Raw genomic sequence first — 19,336 nt, 5'->3', positions numbered from 1 at the left:
CAGTAAGCATGTGTGCCTGCTAACATGGTGTGGAATATCTCTCAGGAGCCTGGTATCAAACGCAAATCATTTTTTCTCTCTTTTTAGGGTGCGATCCTCACAACAATGCTGGTGTCTCGGAATTTTTCAGGTAAGTATTCCCCTCCCTCTCCTTTTTCTCTTCCTCCTTCCTCATCCTTTTTAAAATATAGGCCTTAATGCATGTGTTAAACAAATGATGAAGAGTGAACGACGCCAATTGTATCCCAAGTTTTGTTAAAGAAGGGTCCATTTTCGAGATTTTCTGTAGTCATTATACATATAACTTGAGGTTAGGAAGGTGCAGTCATTCTACTTGAGAGTCGGTTCGTTCACCTGAAGACCCTTCATTACACTCGACTTTTGAGATGGATTACTCCGCATCCTTCAGTTTTCCTTTTTTTTTTTATAATAATTTTTATTAATTTTCCAATTTTAGAACAAAACAACAACAACAACATAAAAACATCAACAAATACAAACAAACACACAAATATAAATTCTTAACCTCATTTTCATAAACCTCCTTTCTCGGACTTCCCCATACCTCACCCTTTTTGCATCCTTATTTTACAATTTTTCAGCAACCCTTTTTACCAATTAATTTTAGATTTATTATCTTTCTCAGTTTCACCTTAAATCATCAAACAATTTCAGCTGTAATTCTGCATCTTCCTTCCCCTTGACATTTTAGCACTCCTCAATTTTATAACAGTTCTTAAGATATACTTTAAACTTCTTCCAATCTTCCTCCACCGTCTCTTTCTCTTGGTCACGGATTCTGCCAGTCATTTCTGCCAGTCCCATAAAGTCGATCACTTTCGTCTGCCATTCTTCCAGTGTGGGTAATTCTTGTGTCTTCCAATACTTTGCTAGAAGAATCCTTGCTGCTGTAGTGGCGTACATAAAAAAAATCTTGTCCCTCCTTGACACCACTTGGCCGACCATGCCCAAGAGAAATGCCTCTGGTTTCTTATGAAAAGTACATTTAAGTACCTTCTTAATTTCATTATAAATCATTTCCCAAAAGGCTTTAATCTTTGGGCAGGTCCACCAAAGGTGAAAGAAGGTGCCTTCAGTCTCATTACATTTCCAACATTTATTATTGGGCAGATGATAAATCTTCGCGAGTTTGACTGGGGTCATGTACCACCTGTAAATCATTTTCATAATATTTTCTCTTAGGGCATTACATGCCGTGAATTTAATACCAGTGGTCCATAACTGTTCCCAGTCAGCAAACATAATATCATGACCAATGTCCTGTGCCCATTTAATCATGGCTGATTTAACTGTCTCATCTATTGTATTCCACTTCAGCAACAAATTGTACATTCTTGATACATTCTTAGTATTGGGTTCTAACAGTTCTGTTTCCAATTTCGATTTCTCCACCTGGAAGCCAATTTTCCTGTCTTGTTTAAAGGTTTCCATTATTTGGTAGTAATGGAGCCAATCTCACACCTTGGGCTTTAACTTCTCAAAGCTCTGTAGTTTAAATTCACCGCTTTCTTGTTCTAAAATTTCAGAATATTTTGGCCATTTGGATTCCATGTTAAGTTTCTTCACCTCCTTAGCCTCCATAGGTGATAACCACCTAGGAGTTTTATTTTCCAACAAATCCTTATATCGAGTCGAAACATTATATAGTGCTTTCCTAATAATATGGTTTTTAAAACCCTTATGAACTTTAACCTTGTCGTACCATAAATATGCATGCCAGCCAAACCTATTGTCAAATCCTTCCAAATCCAAAATATCTGCATTCTCAAGAAGTAGCCAATCTTTCAACCAGCAGAAAGCTGCCGATTCATAGTACAGTCTCAAATCCGGCAGGGCAAACCCCCCTCTTTCTTTTGCATCAGTAAGTATCTTAAATTTTATTCTGGGCTTTTTGCCCTGCCAGATAAATTTAGATATATCTTTCTGCCACTTCTTGAAACAATCTAGTTTATCCACAATTTGTAATGTCTGAAACAAAAATAACATTCTGGGCAATACATTCATTTTAATCACAGCAATTCGGCCTAACAAGGAAAGCTTCAGATTCGACCATATTTCTAAACCTTTCTTTACCTCTGTCCAGCATTTATCATAATTGTCTTTAAATAAATTCACGTTTTTAGATGTCATGTTAATCCCCAAATATTTTACTTTCTTTGCCACCATTAACCCAGTTTCATTTTGGAATCTCTCTCTTTCAACATTTGTTAAATTTTTTTCCAGAACTTTAGTTTTTTGTTTGTTCAACTTGAATCCTGCCACCTGACCAAAGAATTGAATTAACTCTAAAACTCTTTTTGTACTAGTGTCTGGCTCTTGTAAAGTCAATACTAGGTCATCTGCAAATGCCTTCAATTTCCTTCAGTTTTCCATTAGGAACTTGGTTCTTTAGAATTTGTGGTGGCAGGCTTATTTCTTTCAGCTCAGAAGTGGGAGCTTAATTCCGTCCGAGAACAAGATGCATTACTGGAAGAAATGGAGTGGTTGGTCCCGCAAATCCCATTGCAGAGAGTCCTAAAGCACTCAGGCTGTTGCCTGTTTCCTTCTGATGTGTTTTGAAACAGGTTTTTAGTTCACAGCCAGAAACAGGGCTCACTCTGCTCTGTATTAAAGTCACAGTGTCCTAAGTGTTGCAGTGGGGAGACAATCTTCACGCTGGCCCTGCCTAGCAAGCAGGTAAAAGTTGTGAAAGTTCGGTAGCTCCCACCCTCCTTGATATCCCAGCAACCTTGACAATGCCTGTAGCCAAGAGCTGGTGCTATCCCAGATATGATAATACCCCTCAGAAAATGGGAATTTACATAAAGGGGTATTTCCCATTTTTTTTTTAAAAAAAAAACAGTTGAATTTGCTTTTTTATAATCACCAAGTTCGTTTCTACCCTAATAGTGCCTTTCTCATGTGAGTAGTCTTTGCATGTGTCTGGAAGATGGGGGCGGACGGTCTTGGGCCATAATACGTCACTTTGTGATTCCTCCCCTCTTCCTGTGCCTTTCTCTTATCCAAGAAATGTGGCTCATTTAGGTGGGGGGGTGGGGGAATGGAATCATGTCCTTTTTTCTCCTAAAACGTTTCCTTGACTGTTAACTTCTATTATTTATATATATTGTTGGGAGGTGCGTCTGCTAATAAAGCAGAGAATGCCTTCCTTTTGTGCTGCTGCTGCTCATTTTTATGTGATTTATTTCAGGAAACAGTCTTGCCCCTACGGGGGATTTATATATGTTTACTTTTTGTGTGCATTGGTGGCTTGCCGGGGGGCAGGCAGGCAGGTGTGGTTGGGAAGATAGGATAGTGAATCCTAGCCTTTTCTCTCTCTTTTTAAAAAGAGAGTTTTGCTTTCCTTTGGAATTGCAGGTGGCAACCATTTCGTACAGGGGTTTCGTTCCCGGCCCCTGTGTACATCAGTGGAGCATGCATAAGTGCCCCCTGCCCTGTTACATCCTGCCCCCATTACGTCCCAGTTCTGCCCTCTTCTGGGTCCAAAAGGACCCGCGCATTGGCAACCACGCACCAATTGGACGTGCCTAAAATAGTTGCCGCCTGTACTATTTTGGAGGATGGCTACGTGCTTTTTTAAAAGTAACTATACAACCTTTAGAAGACATCTGAAGGCAGCCCTATATATGGAATTTTTAATGTTTTATTAAGTTTTTGTATATACTGGGAGCCACCCAGAGCGGCTGGGGCAACCCAGCAAGATGGGGTGGGGTGCAAATATTATTATTTTAGGACTTCCGGGTTGGCGCCTCCGGTAATGGCGGAATTCCTCTGATAGGAAGGAATTTGCTTCGTGGAAATCCGGGTCTGGCCGCCACGGCGAAGGCGGAGACCCACTAAAAATCACAGGCAGGTGAAGCCTGTGAACGTGGGATTCGGCTGGCACCTTTTGCGCCTCCCCTACTCGTGGGGAAACCCGGTTTCGGGGATCCGGAGCGACATGGGGTGAGCGGCGCAGTGCTTCGAATTGATTGCTTTTTCCACGGAGTGAAGCCGCATAGCTGTTGCCGGAGAGCGCTGACTTTTTCCTGTGGACAATTTGATCTTAAAGCAACTACCCGTGAGTAGAGTGAAGAATTGGATTTTTAAACGTCTTAATTTGGCACCGAAACTGGGAGGTTCAAAACAGGAAGTCCACCTTCCCCTTTTGTAAATAGACTGAAGCAAAGAGGCTGCAAGCTAAAGTCTTGGAAAGCCTACTGTAAAGGACTAAATTTCCATCAGTAAAAAATATTAAATCCCCCTTGGAAGCAGGAGAAGAGGGGGGAAGTTTTGGTTTGTATATGTTTGCAGGAGAGAGTGAAGAAAGTTAAAATACCACCGCTCCGAACCTGGAAATGGGCTGCTAGTAAGACTGACGTCTTTTGGAATGCTCATTGACCGTGACTAGAACGTTCACTGACAGTTAGTTAAATAAGAGAAATACATTGTTTCCAATGTCTCCATCTACGTTTAAAAAGGAGTAAAAGTAACTGAAAATTGAAACTAACTTTATTGTTTGAACTGTGCCTAAAAGGACTAATACAAATAGAAACTGTTTCCCTCTAGAGGAAGCTTTTGAAACTGTTACAAGAGTTGACCTGGGGGAATTTCCAGCTGCAAGATAAAAAGCTGTGAGACTCTGGGACTGACCTAGAATCGGTTAAGAATGACGACAGAAGAGGCCTTAGCGGTCACATTAAGTAAGATAAGTAACTCACTGGAACAGCTTAACAAGAAGGTGGATGTGGTAACTACCAAAATTGATAATTTGGGACAAAAAGTGAACATCAATACAGAAACTATTCAGAAATTGTTACAGGAATCTACTTTGACATGGCAAACTGCGGAGAAGGCTAGGGAGAAAGTTGTTGCCGTTGAACCTAAAGTAACACAGTTGGAGAGAGAGAGAGTCCCAGCCTTACAGATGCAATTTGATGACCATAAGTTGATGCCTTCTACGACTGAATTTAAAGAAAATCAGATTTTGAGGATTAGAGCCCTACTTGAACTGGAGAAGGAGAGTTTGATGGATTTTATCACGCAGGAATTTGCTGATTTTTGGGACCTGGACTTGGGTCAAGAAGAGATTAAAATTGTGAGGGCCTTCAGACTTGGAAGAGGAGGGAAAAAAGAGAAGAAAAAAATAAGAGACTGTTGGAACTACCAGAAGAACCTAGAAGAACAACAGTCAATAGTGGAAATTTTGAAAGACGTCCCGAAATATCTTTTGGATTTTGGGTTTAACTACGGAGATTTGGTTGCCCTGTTGAGAAGGAATAAAATCATCTCTAGGTGGGAGTTTCCCCGAGATCTACTCTTCAGCCTCAAAGGAAGGAAAATAAAAATAAGATCAGTAGAAGACAAAGTAAAGTGCATGTATAAATACGAAGAAGACTTGCAGAAGGGACTTGGAAAAGAGTTAAGAGCATTGGACAGAAGATTACCAGGTTGATGAACTATATGGAATTGGCAGAAATGACTGGCAGAATCCGAGACCAGGGAGAAGAGACGGTGGAAGAAGATTGGAAAAAGTTTAAAGACTATTTATAGAAATATTGTAAAATTTACGAATGTTGGAAAAATGTTGGAATGAAGTTATATGGCTTTAGTAGAAATGTTATAAGGAATTAAGTATAGATAGATTATTAGAGTATTAGGGAAAAATAAGGTTAGAATATGTTAAGATAAATATAGGACAGAAAACAGAGAAAGATGGAAAGGAATTGCTGAAACAATTAACAGAAGTGGAATACAAAAAGGGAGGTGTGAGGAGGTCGTTGAAACGAGTAAATGAAAGATATGACATTGAAATTGTATGATGTGTGTTAAATTGTTTTTTGTTTTGTTTTGTTTAGCTTATTGTGTTAGTGTTGTGTAATGTTTTTATATTGTATTTTATTCTTTTTTTCTTTTTCTTTTTTCTTTTTTCTTTTCTTTTTTGTAGTGTTTAAAAGTAATAAATATTATTTTTTAAAAAACAAATATTATTATTTTATTATTTCATGTGTACCATTTGGCTACATCGTGCCTTTAGAATACAGAAGCTACAACTGAGGCGGTTGTTGCAGCTTTAATCTTTAGCGTTGCTTGTAATTGAAAAATACATAATGTTAATAGTTAGCTTCACAGAGCTAATTTCCAACAAATACTTATAGAAAGAGAGAGAACCCTACAACTTCTCACTTTGTTTAGGGGTGTTTTTTGTGGGGAGATATTTGTGGGAACAAGATCTTCTTAGCTGTGGCAAGAAAAACAGGGTTACCACCTGCTTTTAAATCTTAAACTCATCGTGGGAAACGTTTAATGCTGTGAACCGCCCTGACATCGGCTGTATGAAGGGCAGTGTACAGATTTAACAAATAATACTAATAAATAATAGTGGTAATAATTTCCAGCCTGAGAGCTTTATTCCTGGTGAGCAGCATGCCAGGGTTGGGTAGGGGCCAGAGGCAAAAGTAGGTGGGGTAAGAAGAAAAAGAAAAAGAAGAAAACAAACATCTCTACAGCCTCCATCCAGGCAAGCAAGAAGCATTATCACAGTTCAATGAGGCATTCTAGCCATTCAAAAGCCCTGGAGAGTGTAGGATGAGGGCTGTGCCCTGGGGAGAGGCAGTATGGCTTGAGGAGAAGTCCTGAGGCTCCATATTTGACTCCTGGGCCTGAGGTTCCCCAACCCTGCTGTAGAGCTCTGTATGTAGAAAGCAACACCTGAACTGGGAAATATTGCTGCTTGGTTAATATGTTCATGATCTTACATTTGTGTGCAGGGAGAATAGGGAGAGGGTTTCAGGTCTAAATTCTTGCCTCCACAGAAGAAAACACATGAACCAAGGGGTTCTTCAGATATTTGAATGTGGTGTCTCCCCCCTAACGCCAATTGGAATATTGTCTTCACCAATTGGAATATTGTCTAGTATGACTCAAGCTGCCTGCATTTGAGGGCTGAGTTTACATTGGTAGGTATACACGTTTTAAAGTGCATTATCCGGTGATTGCAATCTTTAAACTATTATGAGCATAGAATGGTAATTGTAAGATTCACTGTGTTGATTGAATGTCTAAGAGGCAGTCCTATAACAAGAAACAGCTAAGTATACTCGAGCCCCATTAAACTCAGTGGGGCTTACATCTTCTGACAGCAAACCCACCAAGATGGGGGCTGTGTCACTTTCATAGAGCGTTAAACACACAGTTGCTAATCTTAGGTATGGCTGAAGTGCGTGTATAACATTTCATTCTGTTCTGGTTGTTTAAATGGGTCTTAATTATATCTGTTTGGGGATTGTACACATTTCCCCCCTGTTATGCTTTATCCATGGAATATGAGTGGGAAGAATCTTCTCAGCCCAGGGAGACCAAGGGAAAAACCATTCCAAAACAAGTTACTGATCCATCTTTCCATTTGTATAGAACATTTGGCACAGAGTGCTTTAAAATACTTATTTTCCAAACATGGAATCTTTAACATTTCTGTTTTCCCCCAAGGTAGGGCCAGAGGGCCTTGTGGGAGGGGATATGACAACTTCCCCCTTTCAGTCTTGATCCAGTTCAGAGCCCCCTCCAGCTGCTTTGCAAGAGAAATTTCCGAGACAGGAGATCCTTCTTCTAACTGCCTTAATTTTCTTTCTTGGGAAGAAGGCGGATAGCTCCATCTAGCGTCTGTATAGAAAAAGGCTCTGCAAATTAATATTCTTTGACCAATAAGTTCTTATCTCAGGCAACTGACTACTACCTTATTGGGGGAGCAACAAACTGCTGTTGTTAAAGAGACTACAGGGAAGGTTTTTGCTTTAATGTTTTTCTTTATGTTTTTCTCGATATATTTTAAGTTCCATGTCCACATGGGTCAGTGGATTCATTTGAAGCCCTCGCCTGACACTAGTGAATGAACACAAGTGTGCATTGTTTCAGGGGAAACTCAGAACTCTTTGTGTTCCAAATCTTTTCTTCCATTACATCTACAGCTCCCTTCTTTGACCTTTTACTCATGGTCACTCTCTTGGTGAACTAGCAACCAAGCCTTACTCAGTTAATTGCCATGGTTCTTTAATTTTATCTCTGCCATGCTGAAAAAGCTGCCAGCCAGGAAGGTTAACATAAATTCCTGGAATGTAAAAGGTCTGGGACACCCAACAGAAATGAATGGGTGCACACACAAAAATCTTAGATGAAAACTGGTTTATTAACTAGCAGATGGTGCAGCCCATAATCTTCCAGCATTAAAAGAGTGACTGAGCAAGTTCTGGAATCTGCCTGGAAATGGCAAATCTGATTGAACAGATCTGGGAGATCATTAACAACATAGAGAATAATTTGAGAGTTCGTCATTGCCTTTATTGACCGTAGGAAAACAAGATACAGTGGTGCCTCGCAAGACGAAATTAATTCGTTCCGCGAGTCGCTTTGTCTTGCGATTTTTCGTCTTGCGGAGCGCGGATTGCCCGGGTATTAACGGTTTTACAAAAAAGGAAGCAAATCCGCAAGACGTTTTCGTCTTGCGAAGCAAGCCCATAGGGAAATTCGTCTTGCGAAGCACCTCAAAAAACGGAAAACCCTTTCAGCACCTCGAAAAACGGAAAACCCTTTCGTCTAGCAAGTTTTTCGTCTTGCGAGGCATTCGTCTTGCGGGGCACCACTGTATATCTTGGATATCAGCCACACCAAACTTAGTAATTTTAGACAATTTAACTTACGGCAGACCTTTAACGCATGCCACTAAGATTGGCATGCGTCAGTGCCATAGGATCTTCTGTAGGGTGCAGTGCAGTGCTACAGGTAGAATTTCCCCAGGTGGTCTAAGTGACCCTCCAGATCTTACAGGGGGAGGTCGTCTTTCAGGGGTTATTGCGCAATGGGGTGAGCTCCCGTGGCTCTGTCCCAGCTTCTGCTAACCTGGCAGTTCAAAAGCACACCAGTGCAAGTAGATAAATAGGTACCACTGCAACGAGAAGGTAAACGGCATTTTCATGCTCTCTGCCACTTGTCACAGTCCTCCGTGTGCCAGAAGTGGTTTAGTCTTGCTGGCCACATGACCCAGAAAGCTGTCTGCGGACAAACGCCAGCTGCCTCGGCCTGAAAGAGAGATGAGCACCGCAACCCCATAGTCGTCTTTGACTGGACTTAACTGTCCAGGGGTCCTGTACCTCATCATCATCATCATCATCATCAGTGCTTTTTCTGGGGGGACGCATACCTCTAAACATCTGTGAATCTAAGTTTGGCCTCATTGAGGGGCAGTATTTCAATATGAGTAGGAAAATGAGAGTACCCCTAAACATTTTTTAATCATTATCAGTAACAACTTGAAAGATAAATTGATCCCGAGTTGTTCAGGGCTTTGTATGTTAAGAACACGACCTCCATTCAACTTGGCCACAGCATTCTCCATCAAGGGAGGCTCCACGTAGGTCATATTACGGTAGTCCAATGCAATACAGCCAGATAGGTGGGGTAGTAATAGTAGTAGTAGTAACAACAACAACAGTGTTGATGTAGGTGGTGTACTAGCTTAACTTCACGAAACCTAAGCTTAACTTCACCAAACGTCTGACCATGACAACAGGGTTAATTCACACACCCTCAAAAAATTCAGACTACTCACGCATACCCTGAGGTTAATGCTAAATCATGGGTGTGCCCTGCCCTGTGACAGTTTGGAACAGATGTGTGGTTGCCATGGAGCCCATGATGACCCAAGCCAGTCAAGGGAGTAAAATGATGGGTACCTTTCGAAGCAACCACAACCCCTCCCCAAATGCTCGAGAATGATGCTTCATCTAGGGCATTATTGGGAGAGGGGATGGTGAACGTCACCAAGAGCTTTGGGGTTGCAAAACAAAGAGTGCTGCTGCTCGCCACCCATTTGCCAAGCCTCCCAACTTACCAACTCCCCTCAGTTTCAGACCCCTTTCTACCCCTCTGTATTTCAAGCTGGAAGTGCGAAAACCGCTCATTCTGGCTTGATCTTGCAACAGTGCTGGTGCTGCAGCTCAAAGGATTGCTATTTGTCATGTTGTAGTCTTGCCTAAAGCATCTTCATATTGGGTTAACATGGCAACAGAGTTTAAATTGGTATTTCCAGCAGCAAATGTGTTGAGGGTGTTTGTTTTTGGTGTGCTCTGTCTAGTTGGAAGAACCTGCTAGACACCAAAGCAAGAGGATTAGAAGGGCAGCTTTAATTGCAAAGCTGGATATCCTGCAAAGCTTAATTGAATCCTTGACCTGAAGAACTATTGGACTTCGCACAAAGGGAATTGGTTATTTCTAAGTAGGACCTGTTGCAAAATCTGCAGTGTCTGGCCATCCTTTAACAGGAGACTCTCCTCTGGTTTACTGTGTGGGTTGGTCAGGCAGGTTGTCCTACTTTTATACTAGTTACTGAACTATGGATGGCCGAATCAGTCCATTTCCTGTCCGAGTCAGTTCTGCAGTTCCACACTCCATACGTGGAAGTTTGGCTCACAAGAGACAAAGTCTTTGCTGTCTTGAAGATATGATAGAGAGAAACTAGGGGCAAAAAAGATGGCAAATTCCTACACAGATATTTGAAATATATCAAAAAAATATTCGTTCTTGCCCCAACAGCTCATCCTTTCAGGCCTTTTTATGCTGCTTTGTGATAGGGTGGACGGTAGTATTTTTTGTTTGTTTATTTCTGTCTGTAACAAAAGCCCAGTATGTAGAAATATCAAACGATGCAGCAGGCTGGACTATTATTATTTATTTGATTTCTATACCGCTCTTTATCCAAAGATCCCAGGGCAGTGTACAACACTGAGAACATAATTTAGGGAGCATAATAAAAAAGAATACAGAGCATAGTAATAAAAGTAGCATAATAACACAATAACTTTTCTTTCGGGTGTCCTCTATTTTTTTTATTTTAATTTTTTTGTTTCATTTTGCTTGCTGGAAGTATTGGGGGAGCGTTGGGGGGACATTCCAAAATGTGGGGTGGGAAGCCTCAGGCTAAGGGGCTGAATGCGTCCCTCCAGTGCTATCTGTCTGGCCTTTGAGACTCTCGCCAGGCCGCTCCCATCAGTGACCCTGCTCTACACCCTTCCAGAGCGCTTCTGCCTAGGAGGAACGCATCCTTTAAGCTCTGATAATGCCTCTTGCCTGCCTGGAAAGACAATGGAGAAAGGGTACATGAGCTTGTGTAGCAACCAGCTCGCTGCAGAAAGTTAAATTTTTGTATATGTTGGACCTGTTGGGATCTCCGCTCGGCCAAGCTGATAAAGCTCATTTTCTTCCCCCGAGTCTTCGGAATCGCCTCCCGACGTGTTTAATGACCTGAGCCTTTGATAAGGCTCCAAGGCACATTCTCCAGCAGAGTTTCCAGCACAGGAAAGAAATAAGAGGTTTGGGCTACATTGTAAAGAGTTTTATTTCTAAGCTACGGAGACAGAAAAGACATCCTCTCTCTATGAAAGCAGAAAGCAACTGAACAAAGGAAACAGGAAACCACTAACATCACATCCTGTCTCCTTTCCCGTGAGACTTCCAACAGCCTGGAAGGTCTCTGGAATGTAAGCAGAGTCCTGTGACTCCAAGCAGCTGCACATTGATAAGAACAGAAACTAACATCCTCCCCCTTTCTGTGAACACCACTGGGCAGCGTGTCAGTACAATCTCAGTACAAACCCAATTTCTGTACATAGGTACAGTGTTGATCCTTTGGAACAACCTTAGACAATAAATCAGCAGGAATTTCATTACCTAGCATGTAGGACACCGGTACGAGTCCTTTCTGAACACATTCTCTAGCATGTTGCAGCTTCAATTGCAAGTGCTTCGTGCTTTGCTTACAACCTTCAGAAGTCAGCAAAGCCAAACATGCTTTGTTGTCCTGATAAACCTAACAGGACCACCCTCTTTTGCCTCTCGCCCCACCCATGGCTGGCATGCGACCACCCTAAATTGTACTCAGGACCTGCTGTGGGATGCAAGTGCTGTTGAGCTGGTTCAGAATATGTGACCATGGTTTGCTGTCAAATTCAATATATGTGTAAGTGGATGGAATGAGAGGAGTGTGTGTAGAGACCTCTGACTTTGGTATGGAATGCAGCCCACTGTACAAGGGTAAAAGCTTCCTCCATTGCTCCTCCCATTTTTGCCTCTGTCCCTGCCCACCACTGGCATGTGAACCCCCAGAAAACAAGGGAGCACAGCCCTTTTTCAGAAAGCTACAGTTCCGCTGTGGGACTGTACCACTTGGTTTCCACTTCGTTCTGCGCTCTGTGTGTGTATATATATACAGATCAGCACTTAGTTTTTGCAGAACAGAGACAGTGCTGCCATTGAGACACCACAGGGCTCTCTTGACCCCCTCCAGCAGATGAATACGGAAGGGGCTTGCTTTTAGAATTCGGCTTCTGATTACTGCTTTGATTTGGCTTGGAGCCATATATGTGGATTTAATCAGTCTGGCCAAACTGAGATACTAAAGGAGGAGCTATTTTAACCACCGCACCAAAGGATAAATCTACAGGTTAGCTGCTATTTATTTTTTCTTGCCTGTCTCCAGTTGCTATCTCTTGGGTCTCTTGGATTTTGAAATGACAGCTGTTTTTGTCCTGTTTTACCTTCACGACACAGAATCCTGACAAATCCTTATTTCTGTGACTTCATCCATACAAGCTGAAGAAACGATCAAGCATAGCATTCCCGCCCCGCCCCCCATGCTGACTGTAGAGCTTTCTGTTTTTTCATTAAGTGCTCATGTACTCTGGTTATTGGATATCCTAAGCGTGTCTGATATTTCTCAGTGAAAACTGGAGTTTCTACATACATATATTTGAAAGTAATCAAGTAGAATTTGCAGGAACTATGTTTCATTTAGTGCCAGGGCTGTGCATAAGCCATGATTCTGCTGGAGAGCAGAAAATTTATTTCATTACAATTTATTGCAATTGTTTATTTTATTACAATTCATTGCAGTTGTTTACAGTTTATTGCAATTCAGGATAGAATTCCTTCCAAGAAATAATAAAATATAACAGTGCGTCAGAATCCTTCCCATAGGGCAACTGGTGGTAGACAGCCTGAAATGTGGTACAGTTCAACTGGAGCAGACTGATGTATTAGTTGCCTCCCCCCCCCACAGGGCATTTGGTGGTCAACTGTCTTGTTTTGAAGAGGGTGGGGTGGGGTCTTCACCTGGAGCAAGCTTTGAGGTGTTGGTCTTTGCCCCCATCTCAGCTGGTAGAGCATGAGACTCCTCATCTCAGGTCCATGGGTTCAAGCGCCATGTTGGGCAAAAGATTCCTGCACTGCTGGAGGTTGGACTGGATGATCCTCAGGGTCCCTTCCAACTCTACAATTCTGTGATTCATCGATCTCTCCCTAGTCTGCAAGCCGCAGTGGTTGTACAATACAACTTCCTGAGAATTAAAGATTTTTTCCTGTTTTGTCTTTTTAAAAAGCAAGTTCCCACCCCTGAATTTAGTTACGTTCGGAGAAAACACAGCTCTGTTTAAAGCATTGATGACTCTTCTCTAGAAGTAGCCTTTGTGGCTTCAAAGATATTTATGGTCCTTGAACTAGTATTGAAAAGCTTTCCCCAACTTGGTTCCCTCCAGATGTTTCGGACTGGGGCTGTGGTGGGAGTTGTAGCCTAAAACATCTGGCTGGCACCAGACTGGCAAAGGATTAGAACCAACAGCTCAGAGGTTAGCACAGTGGGAGGGAGGTGATAACCATCTTTAGATCCTTCATAAAAGTTCACTAGCATAATACAGCTGTTGACCATGGGTACCGGTATTGCTTCCAAGTACTTTCCCTTCATCACATTGTTTTCACCATTCATTATATGTGCAGCATGAGGTATGCTACATATGCAATATGCACGACAGACCATACCTGAAATGGTTTTCTAGAGGTACAGTTGTGAAATGTGGATGTGACAAATACATTTGCAGATGTATGTGTCATACAGATATATTTAATGGAGGCAAGGCTGACTGAGGCTCCCCCTGAGCATAGTTTCTGGCACCACACCTTGGTTCAAATTACTTTGGTGCTGGGTGTTCGTTAATGATAATGCAGAGGGGAGAGAAAAGGTTTCACAAAACCTTGCTTCACTTTTATGATATTCAGTGTCACTCAAGTGGACCTAATCATCACCTTCTCCCTGGTACAGCCCCTTACCAACCCCAGCTCTAATCAATCAATCAATGTATTTTTCGCTCCATAGGACGCACTTTTTCCCCTCTTAAAAACTAAGGGGGAAAGTCTGTGCATCCTATGGAGCGAATGCAGGGGGGGGGCAGGCAGGAAAAGCCCCCAAGAGCTGCACACAAGCTTTGCGTGGCTCTTGCGGGCCTTTCCCCAGGAGGGAGAAGGGGCTGCCGCTCCCCAACCCGTTCTGGGGGCTGGGGTCGGGGGAAGCTCGGACTTCCCCCGCCCCAGCCCTGCGGCTAAAAAGGAGAAGCCTTAAGCCCCCGCACTGCAGCGCTAACTGCCGCTGCGCTCAGGGGGCTTCAGGCAGCTATCCGCAAGCCTTCGGAGTGCACCAGGAGTTCTCGCTGCACTCAGAAGGCTTGCGGTTAGCCGTCTGAAGCCTGGAGAGCGAGAGGGGTCGGTGCACACCAATCCCTCTTGCTCTCCAGGCTTCGCTTCACTGGAGAGGTGCTGCACAGTTTTCCCTCTCTGCGCAGCGCCCCTTAAGCGAAGCGGGAGGAGAAATGGAAGGGGCTCAGTTTCCCCTACCCCTTCGCTGAAGGGGTGCTGCGCAGAGAGTGAGAGCTGTGCAGCGCCCCTTCAGTGAAGCGGGAGGAGAAATGGAAGGGGCTCCGTTTCTCCTGCCGCTTCGCTGAAGGGGCGCTGAGCAGAGAGGGGGAGAATTATTTTTTTCCTGTTCTCCCCCTCCTATGGTCCGGTGCGTCCTATAGAGTGAAAAATACGGCAGTCCCCCTCCAGAGCAGATTCTGGGTGTGTTCTCGGGTGGAGAGGAAGGGCAAGTCCCATTGCGCAAGGGAAAGTCTTATTTGCTCGTGAGTGGACACAGTTGGGTGCCACCCATGTTTGTGTGTGTGTGCACACGCATCCACTCAACAAGTTAATAGTAATAATAATGATATTTATACCCTGCCCATCTGGCTTACAGCATATCTAAAAACATAATAAAAACATCAAGTGTTAAAAACCTCCCAGAATAGTAGCAGCAGCAGCAGCAGCAGCAGCAGCAGCAGCAGCAGCAGTAATTTAAGCAAGTATTTTGTGTGAAACCCTTCTCTCTTCTCCCTCCCCTTTCTCCCAATCCCTCTTTTGTATTTCAAACCATGTATTTTGGTTCTAAACTATTGGCCACCCATTCACCAGTACTTCTCCCTCTGATCTGAAGCTTTAGCGCTTTCATAGAGCGGAGAATGAAAGAGACCCTAGCCAGCCTGGACACTGCAACAGTGTCACCTCATCATGCAGCCAATGGAATATGGTGGTTATATGGTGGCCAAATCAGAACGAGGGCGCTGCTTCTTGCCCTCACTTGATTAAATAGGCTCAAGGGTCATCTCAGTCACACCTAAAGACTGGCTCGAGATTCAGATGGCTACCTGTCATGGATGCTTTAGCTGAGATTTCTGCATTGCAGGGGGTTCGACTAGATTGGGCTTGGAGTCCCTTCCAACTCTACGATTCTGTGATTTCTTGATGCTCCAGTCTTTGAGTAATTAATCTGCAAACATGAACCACCCGTGAGACTGGACCCATGACACTGAATTTGTGTGTGTGTGTGTGTGCGTGTGTGTGTGTGTGTGAGAGAGAGAGAGAGAGAGCATGCACTCAAATAAATGCAGATATAAAATGTTGGGCAAGATAGTGAACGAACTATTGACTAACTCATTAGTCTTCTGAATATGCAAGGCAGGAGGATTAGATTTGGGAAAGTGACTAGTCTTAATTTACTGAACCTGCTATCCATTCTCTATATATCTCTTCCTTTTGCAGACTGGTATAGAGTAGCTGAGATCTTGAGATGTGAGCACCAGGTTCCCCATTTCAAATCCCACCTCAGCCACAAACTCACTAGATGCCCTCAGGCACGATTCAATCCTTTGCACTCAAGGAGCTAATACTTCCTGATTTTACATGGCTTTTGTAGGGATCACTCAGATAACATCTGCGAAGTGCCTTGAATACTTGAAATGCATTGTATTAATGCTGTAGTCTTCTTCTCAGCAGGTTCCCTAAGAGCTTATCTGCTTAGTTTTCATTTTGGGGAAGAATGAGGTCTCCTATAACTTAGGGAGAAGACTGCCAGGGGTTCCCTGCCTCACTTAGAACAGAGCTTTCCAAACTGTGTGTTGCGACACGTTAGTGTGTTGGCTGCAGTGTGTAGGTGTGTTACGCAAATGCACCCCACACTCTTCCCGGGGCTGGAAAGGGGTTAATTTAACCTCCGGTTTGCTAGTAAAACTTAAATTACTCTGTCACGAAACGATGCGTGTCTAAGAAGTGTGTCACCAACATGAAAAGTTCGGAAAGCTCTGACTTAGAAAATGGTGCTGCTACATCCTCTTCTCTCCCCCCCCCCGCCCCATAAGTCCCTGTTCTCAGGCATGTTTTACTATCCTGTCTTGCTTTTAGGTGCACACTTGCCCTTCCTGAAGATCCACTAAGACACCCAAATACTCCGTTGGTCTCTTTTCTGAGTGGCGGCGTAGAATTGCATACTTTCTTCTTCTGTTTTGTTTGATATCATCTGGGTGGTTTAACCACATCTTGACTTTGTTTTCTCATTGACCATTTTATTAGGAAGGTGGTTTTAATACTGCATGCTATGTCTTGCGATGGCTGCACAGATGTGTGGGCTCACAGCCGCTCGGCTCTTTCATGATCCTTTTTGCTCCCGCTGAGCTAAGCTAAGGTTTGGCTTAATGTGTCATCCAAACCCAGGCTCATGGTTAAGCTATCTCCTCGCTAACCACAAGCTGTAGCCAAGAACAGAACTTGACTGCAGCTCGTGGTTAGAGCAGAACTTGGCTGCAGCTCGTGGTTAGTGAAAAGAGCTTAACCACAAGCCTAGTTTCGGACAACGCACAAAGCAAAACCTTGGCTTAAATCGTCACATTGGAGCAGTAAAAAGGACTGAGGAGGCTGCAAAGTGTGCAGCCCTAGTAAGTCAGAATTTGCCTTACTGTTTTGTGTGAACCAGGCCTATGAGAAAACTCAGTAAATGCGTATCAGAACTCTTGGAAGAGAAGTATCCAGACCCTCCCAGTGCATTTCAGTTTGGGAGGGGGTGCTTAAGAACCTTGAGTGCTGAAGAGACAAACTACCATCTTTCCACTCTGGAGAGCTGTAAGAAATGCTACTCTGGAAAACGTTCCTAATAAACTACAGCTCACACCATGTCTGTACTTCCCGTGCAAAGGATGTTGATTTCCCTATTACTGAACTTACTATTTTTTTTACTGAACACATGTTTGGCACACAGTGGCTGAAGATGCTGTGGTGTCTATGAACTCAGACGTACCGATTGTGTGTGTGGTTTTTTGGGGGGAAATTCTCACAATTTGATCTTTCATAATAGAAGATGTTGCAATGACATTTGGATGCAAGTGTTTAGCACCCTCCGACTCCTCCCCCTTCTCCCCCAAAGCCTTTATTACTGCCTCTTTGATGTTAATGTCCCTCTTCTTTGACTTTGTCATCCCAGAACTCTGTATCTGAGAGCCTGTTTTATAAACACTGTTTACAGCTAAATCCTGCCATTTTCTGAACGCCGTTCCTGATGTCCAACCCTCTGTGCTGGATTCTGTAGTTCTATCTTAATGTTTTAAGGGGAATCAATTACCTTTTCTTACCCCCTGTAATAGTGTGTTTCCCTTCTTCGATCCCTTCTTTCTTCCTACTTTTCCTTTCAAAACTAATTTACTTGCACCTTGCTCTCTCGTTGCTGTTGGGCCTTTTTGCTTCATTATGGCTCCTCCCACTGAATGATTGTGTCCAATCAGTTGGCAGGCAGAGCTCCGCCCCTGCTTCGGCCGCCATGAGTGCTGCCGGCCTGGCTGAGCAAGGTATGTGGCATGAGTCGTATATCCTGAGTGCCTGAACCTAGAGTTACCTGTCCGCCTACCCTCCACCAACTCCACAACCAGTTAAAACCAGCATGCCAGTGTTTGTGAACCCAGTGAGAAGCCATCCATGCTTGCTGGCTGAGAAATGGGCATGTACTAAGGTATCCATCTAACCAAGAACCATAACCACATGGATTTTAAGTCTACTAACAAAGTATGCATGTTGGGTTCTTAACCCAGTCCTGCAATGAATCAGCACATGAGATTTGGAGGCAGGGATTGGTCGGATGTGGGGTTGCCAGTGCCTGCTGTTTGAAGGGGATTTCAGAAGGTGAGTGTATCTTAGAGTGAGGGGACCAAACATGCCAGCAAACTGGCTTGGCAAGGGTGGGGAAGCTGTTGTATAACGAAGCTTGTTCCTAGCAAAGTGGCCTGTCACGTTACAGGAAGAGGAGATACAGGGTTTTCTTGCAATTCATCCACACGATTGGGTATCAAGCAATAGCTTTCTGTAGCTTAGAAAAGTTACATTCTGTAGTTCAAAAATTGTGGTTCTGAACCATCTGTTTGGAGCACCTGTGGGTTTGAATGCAAAGGGGGAAGCAAATAGGACAAGAAAAGGGCCTCTTACAGTGGAGGAGATCATCAAGATGCATGTTAAACTCCCTACACCTCCAGGACTAATGCTATCTGAGGTTTGTACCCTTTTCCACCAAAATCCCCAACAGCAGAGAGCAGTGTGCAGACACAAGTCTTCAGCCAGCTAAGGATTAATGTTCAGCCAAACTCGAGCCCCAAACCCATTACACTGCCTTAGGCTCAGAAGGAATGAATCTGCTGAGCTGAAGCCAAGCCTCCACATAAACAGGGGCAGAGGTGGACCTTAAGACTTTCAGGCTGAAGTGCCAGATTCCCTGGGCTCCATGGAACCCTCAAAATGCCTGGGACCACATCCCTTGAGCTTCTTGGGACATAGGAATAGTCTTTCAGAAGCCTCATGTCTGTCAGCTGAGGAACTTGCAGGGTGGGGGACGGAAGGAAGGGGGAGGGAAGTCATCCTCACTGTGCCCTACTCCCCCACAAGTTCCTCACAGACCCCCATTTGTTCTACTTAATTTGCATGCTTGTTTCTGGGTGCACTATGCGTGTGGTGTTTCATGCAATATATATATATACACATAAAAATACAAATCGCATTGCAGAATTTAGACTTCTCGCGATCCAGTGTTCCTGCCACAGAGTTCGGTGGGTGGGGAGTAGGGTTGTGCTTTTTGTGAGTGATTGGTGATAAGTACTTCAAGAAAGGAACCAGG

The 19,336-nt window shown here is 43.5% G+C and overlaps 1 protein-coding gene across 19 annotated transcripts in view; it reads left to right on the top strand.

Annotated features, from left to right (window-relative positions):
• Positions 1–19,336, top strand: part of CAMK2G (calcium/calmodulin dependent protein kinase II gamma) — a 164,907-nt gene that overhangs the window by 103,888 nt on the left and 41,683 nt on the right. For 10 of the 19 annotated variants that reach the window (XM_079975217.1, XM_079975222.1, XM_079975220.1 and 7 more), the window contains exons 12-13: positions 88–130; positions 17,961–18,023. In XM_079975217.1, coding sequence (XP_079831343.1) covers positions 88–130; positions 17,961–18,023 — 106 coding nt within the window. The remainder of the gene's footprint in view (positions 1–87; positions 131–17,960; positions 18,024–19,336) is intronic. The other 9 variants (XM_079975224.1, XM_079975207.1, XM_079975219.1 and 6 more) reach the window with 1 other exon arrangement.

This window comes from Podarcis cretensis (genome assembly GCF_951804945.1).
Source record: "Podarcis cretensis genome assembly, chromosome: 5".
Taxonomy (NCBI): Eukaryota; Metazoa; Chordata; class Lepidosauria; order Squamata; family Lacertidae; genus Podarcis; species Podarcis cretensis.
This window is presented reverse-complemented; position numbering and strand designations above follow the sequence as displayed.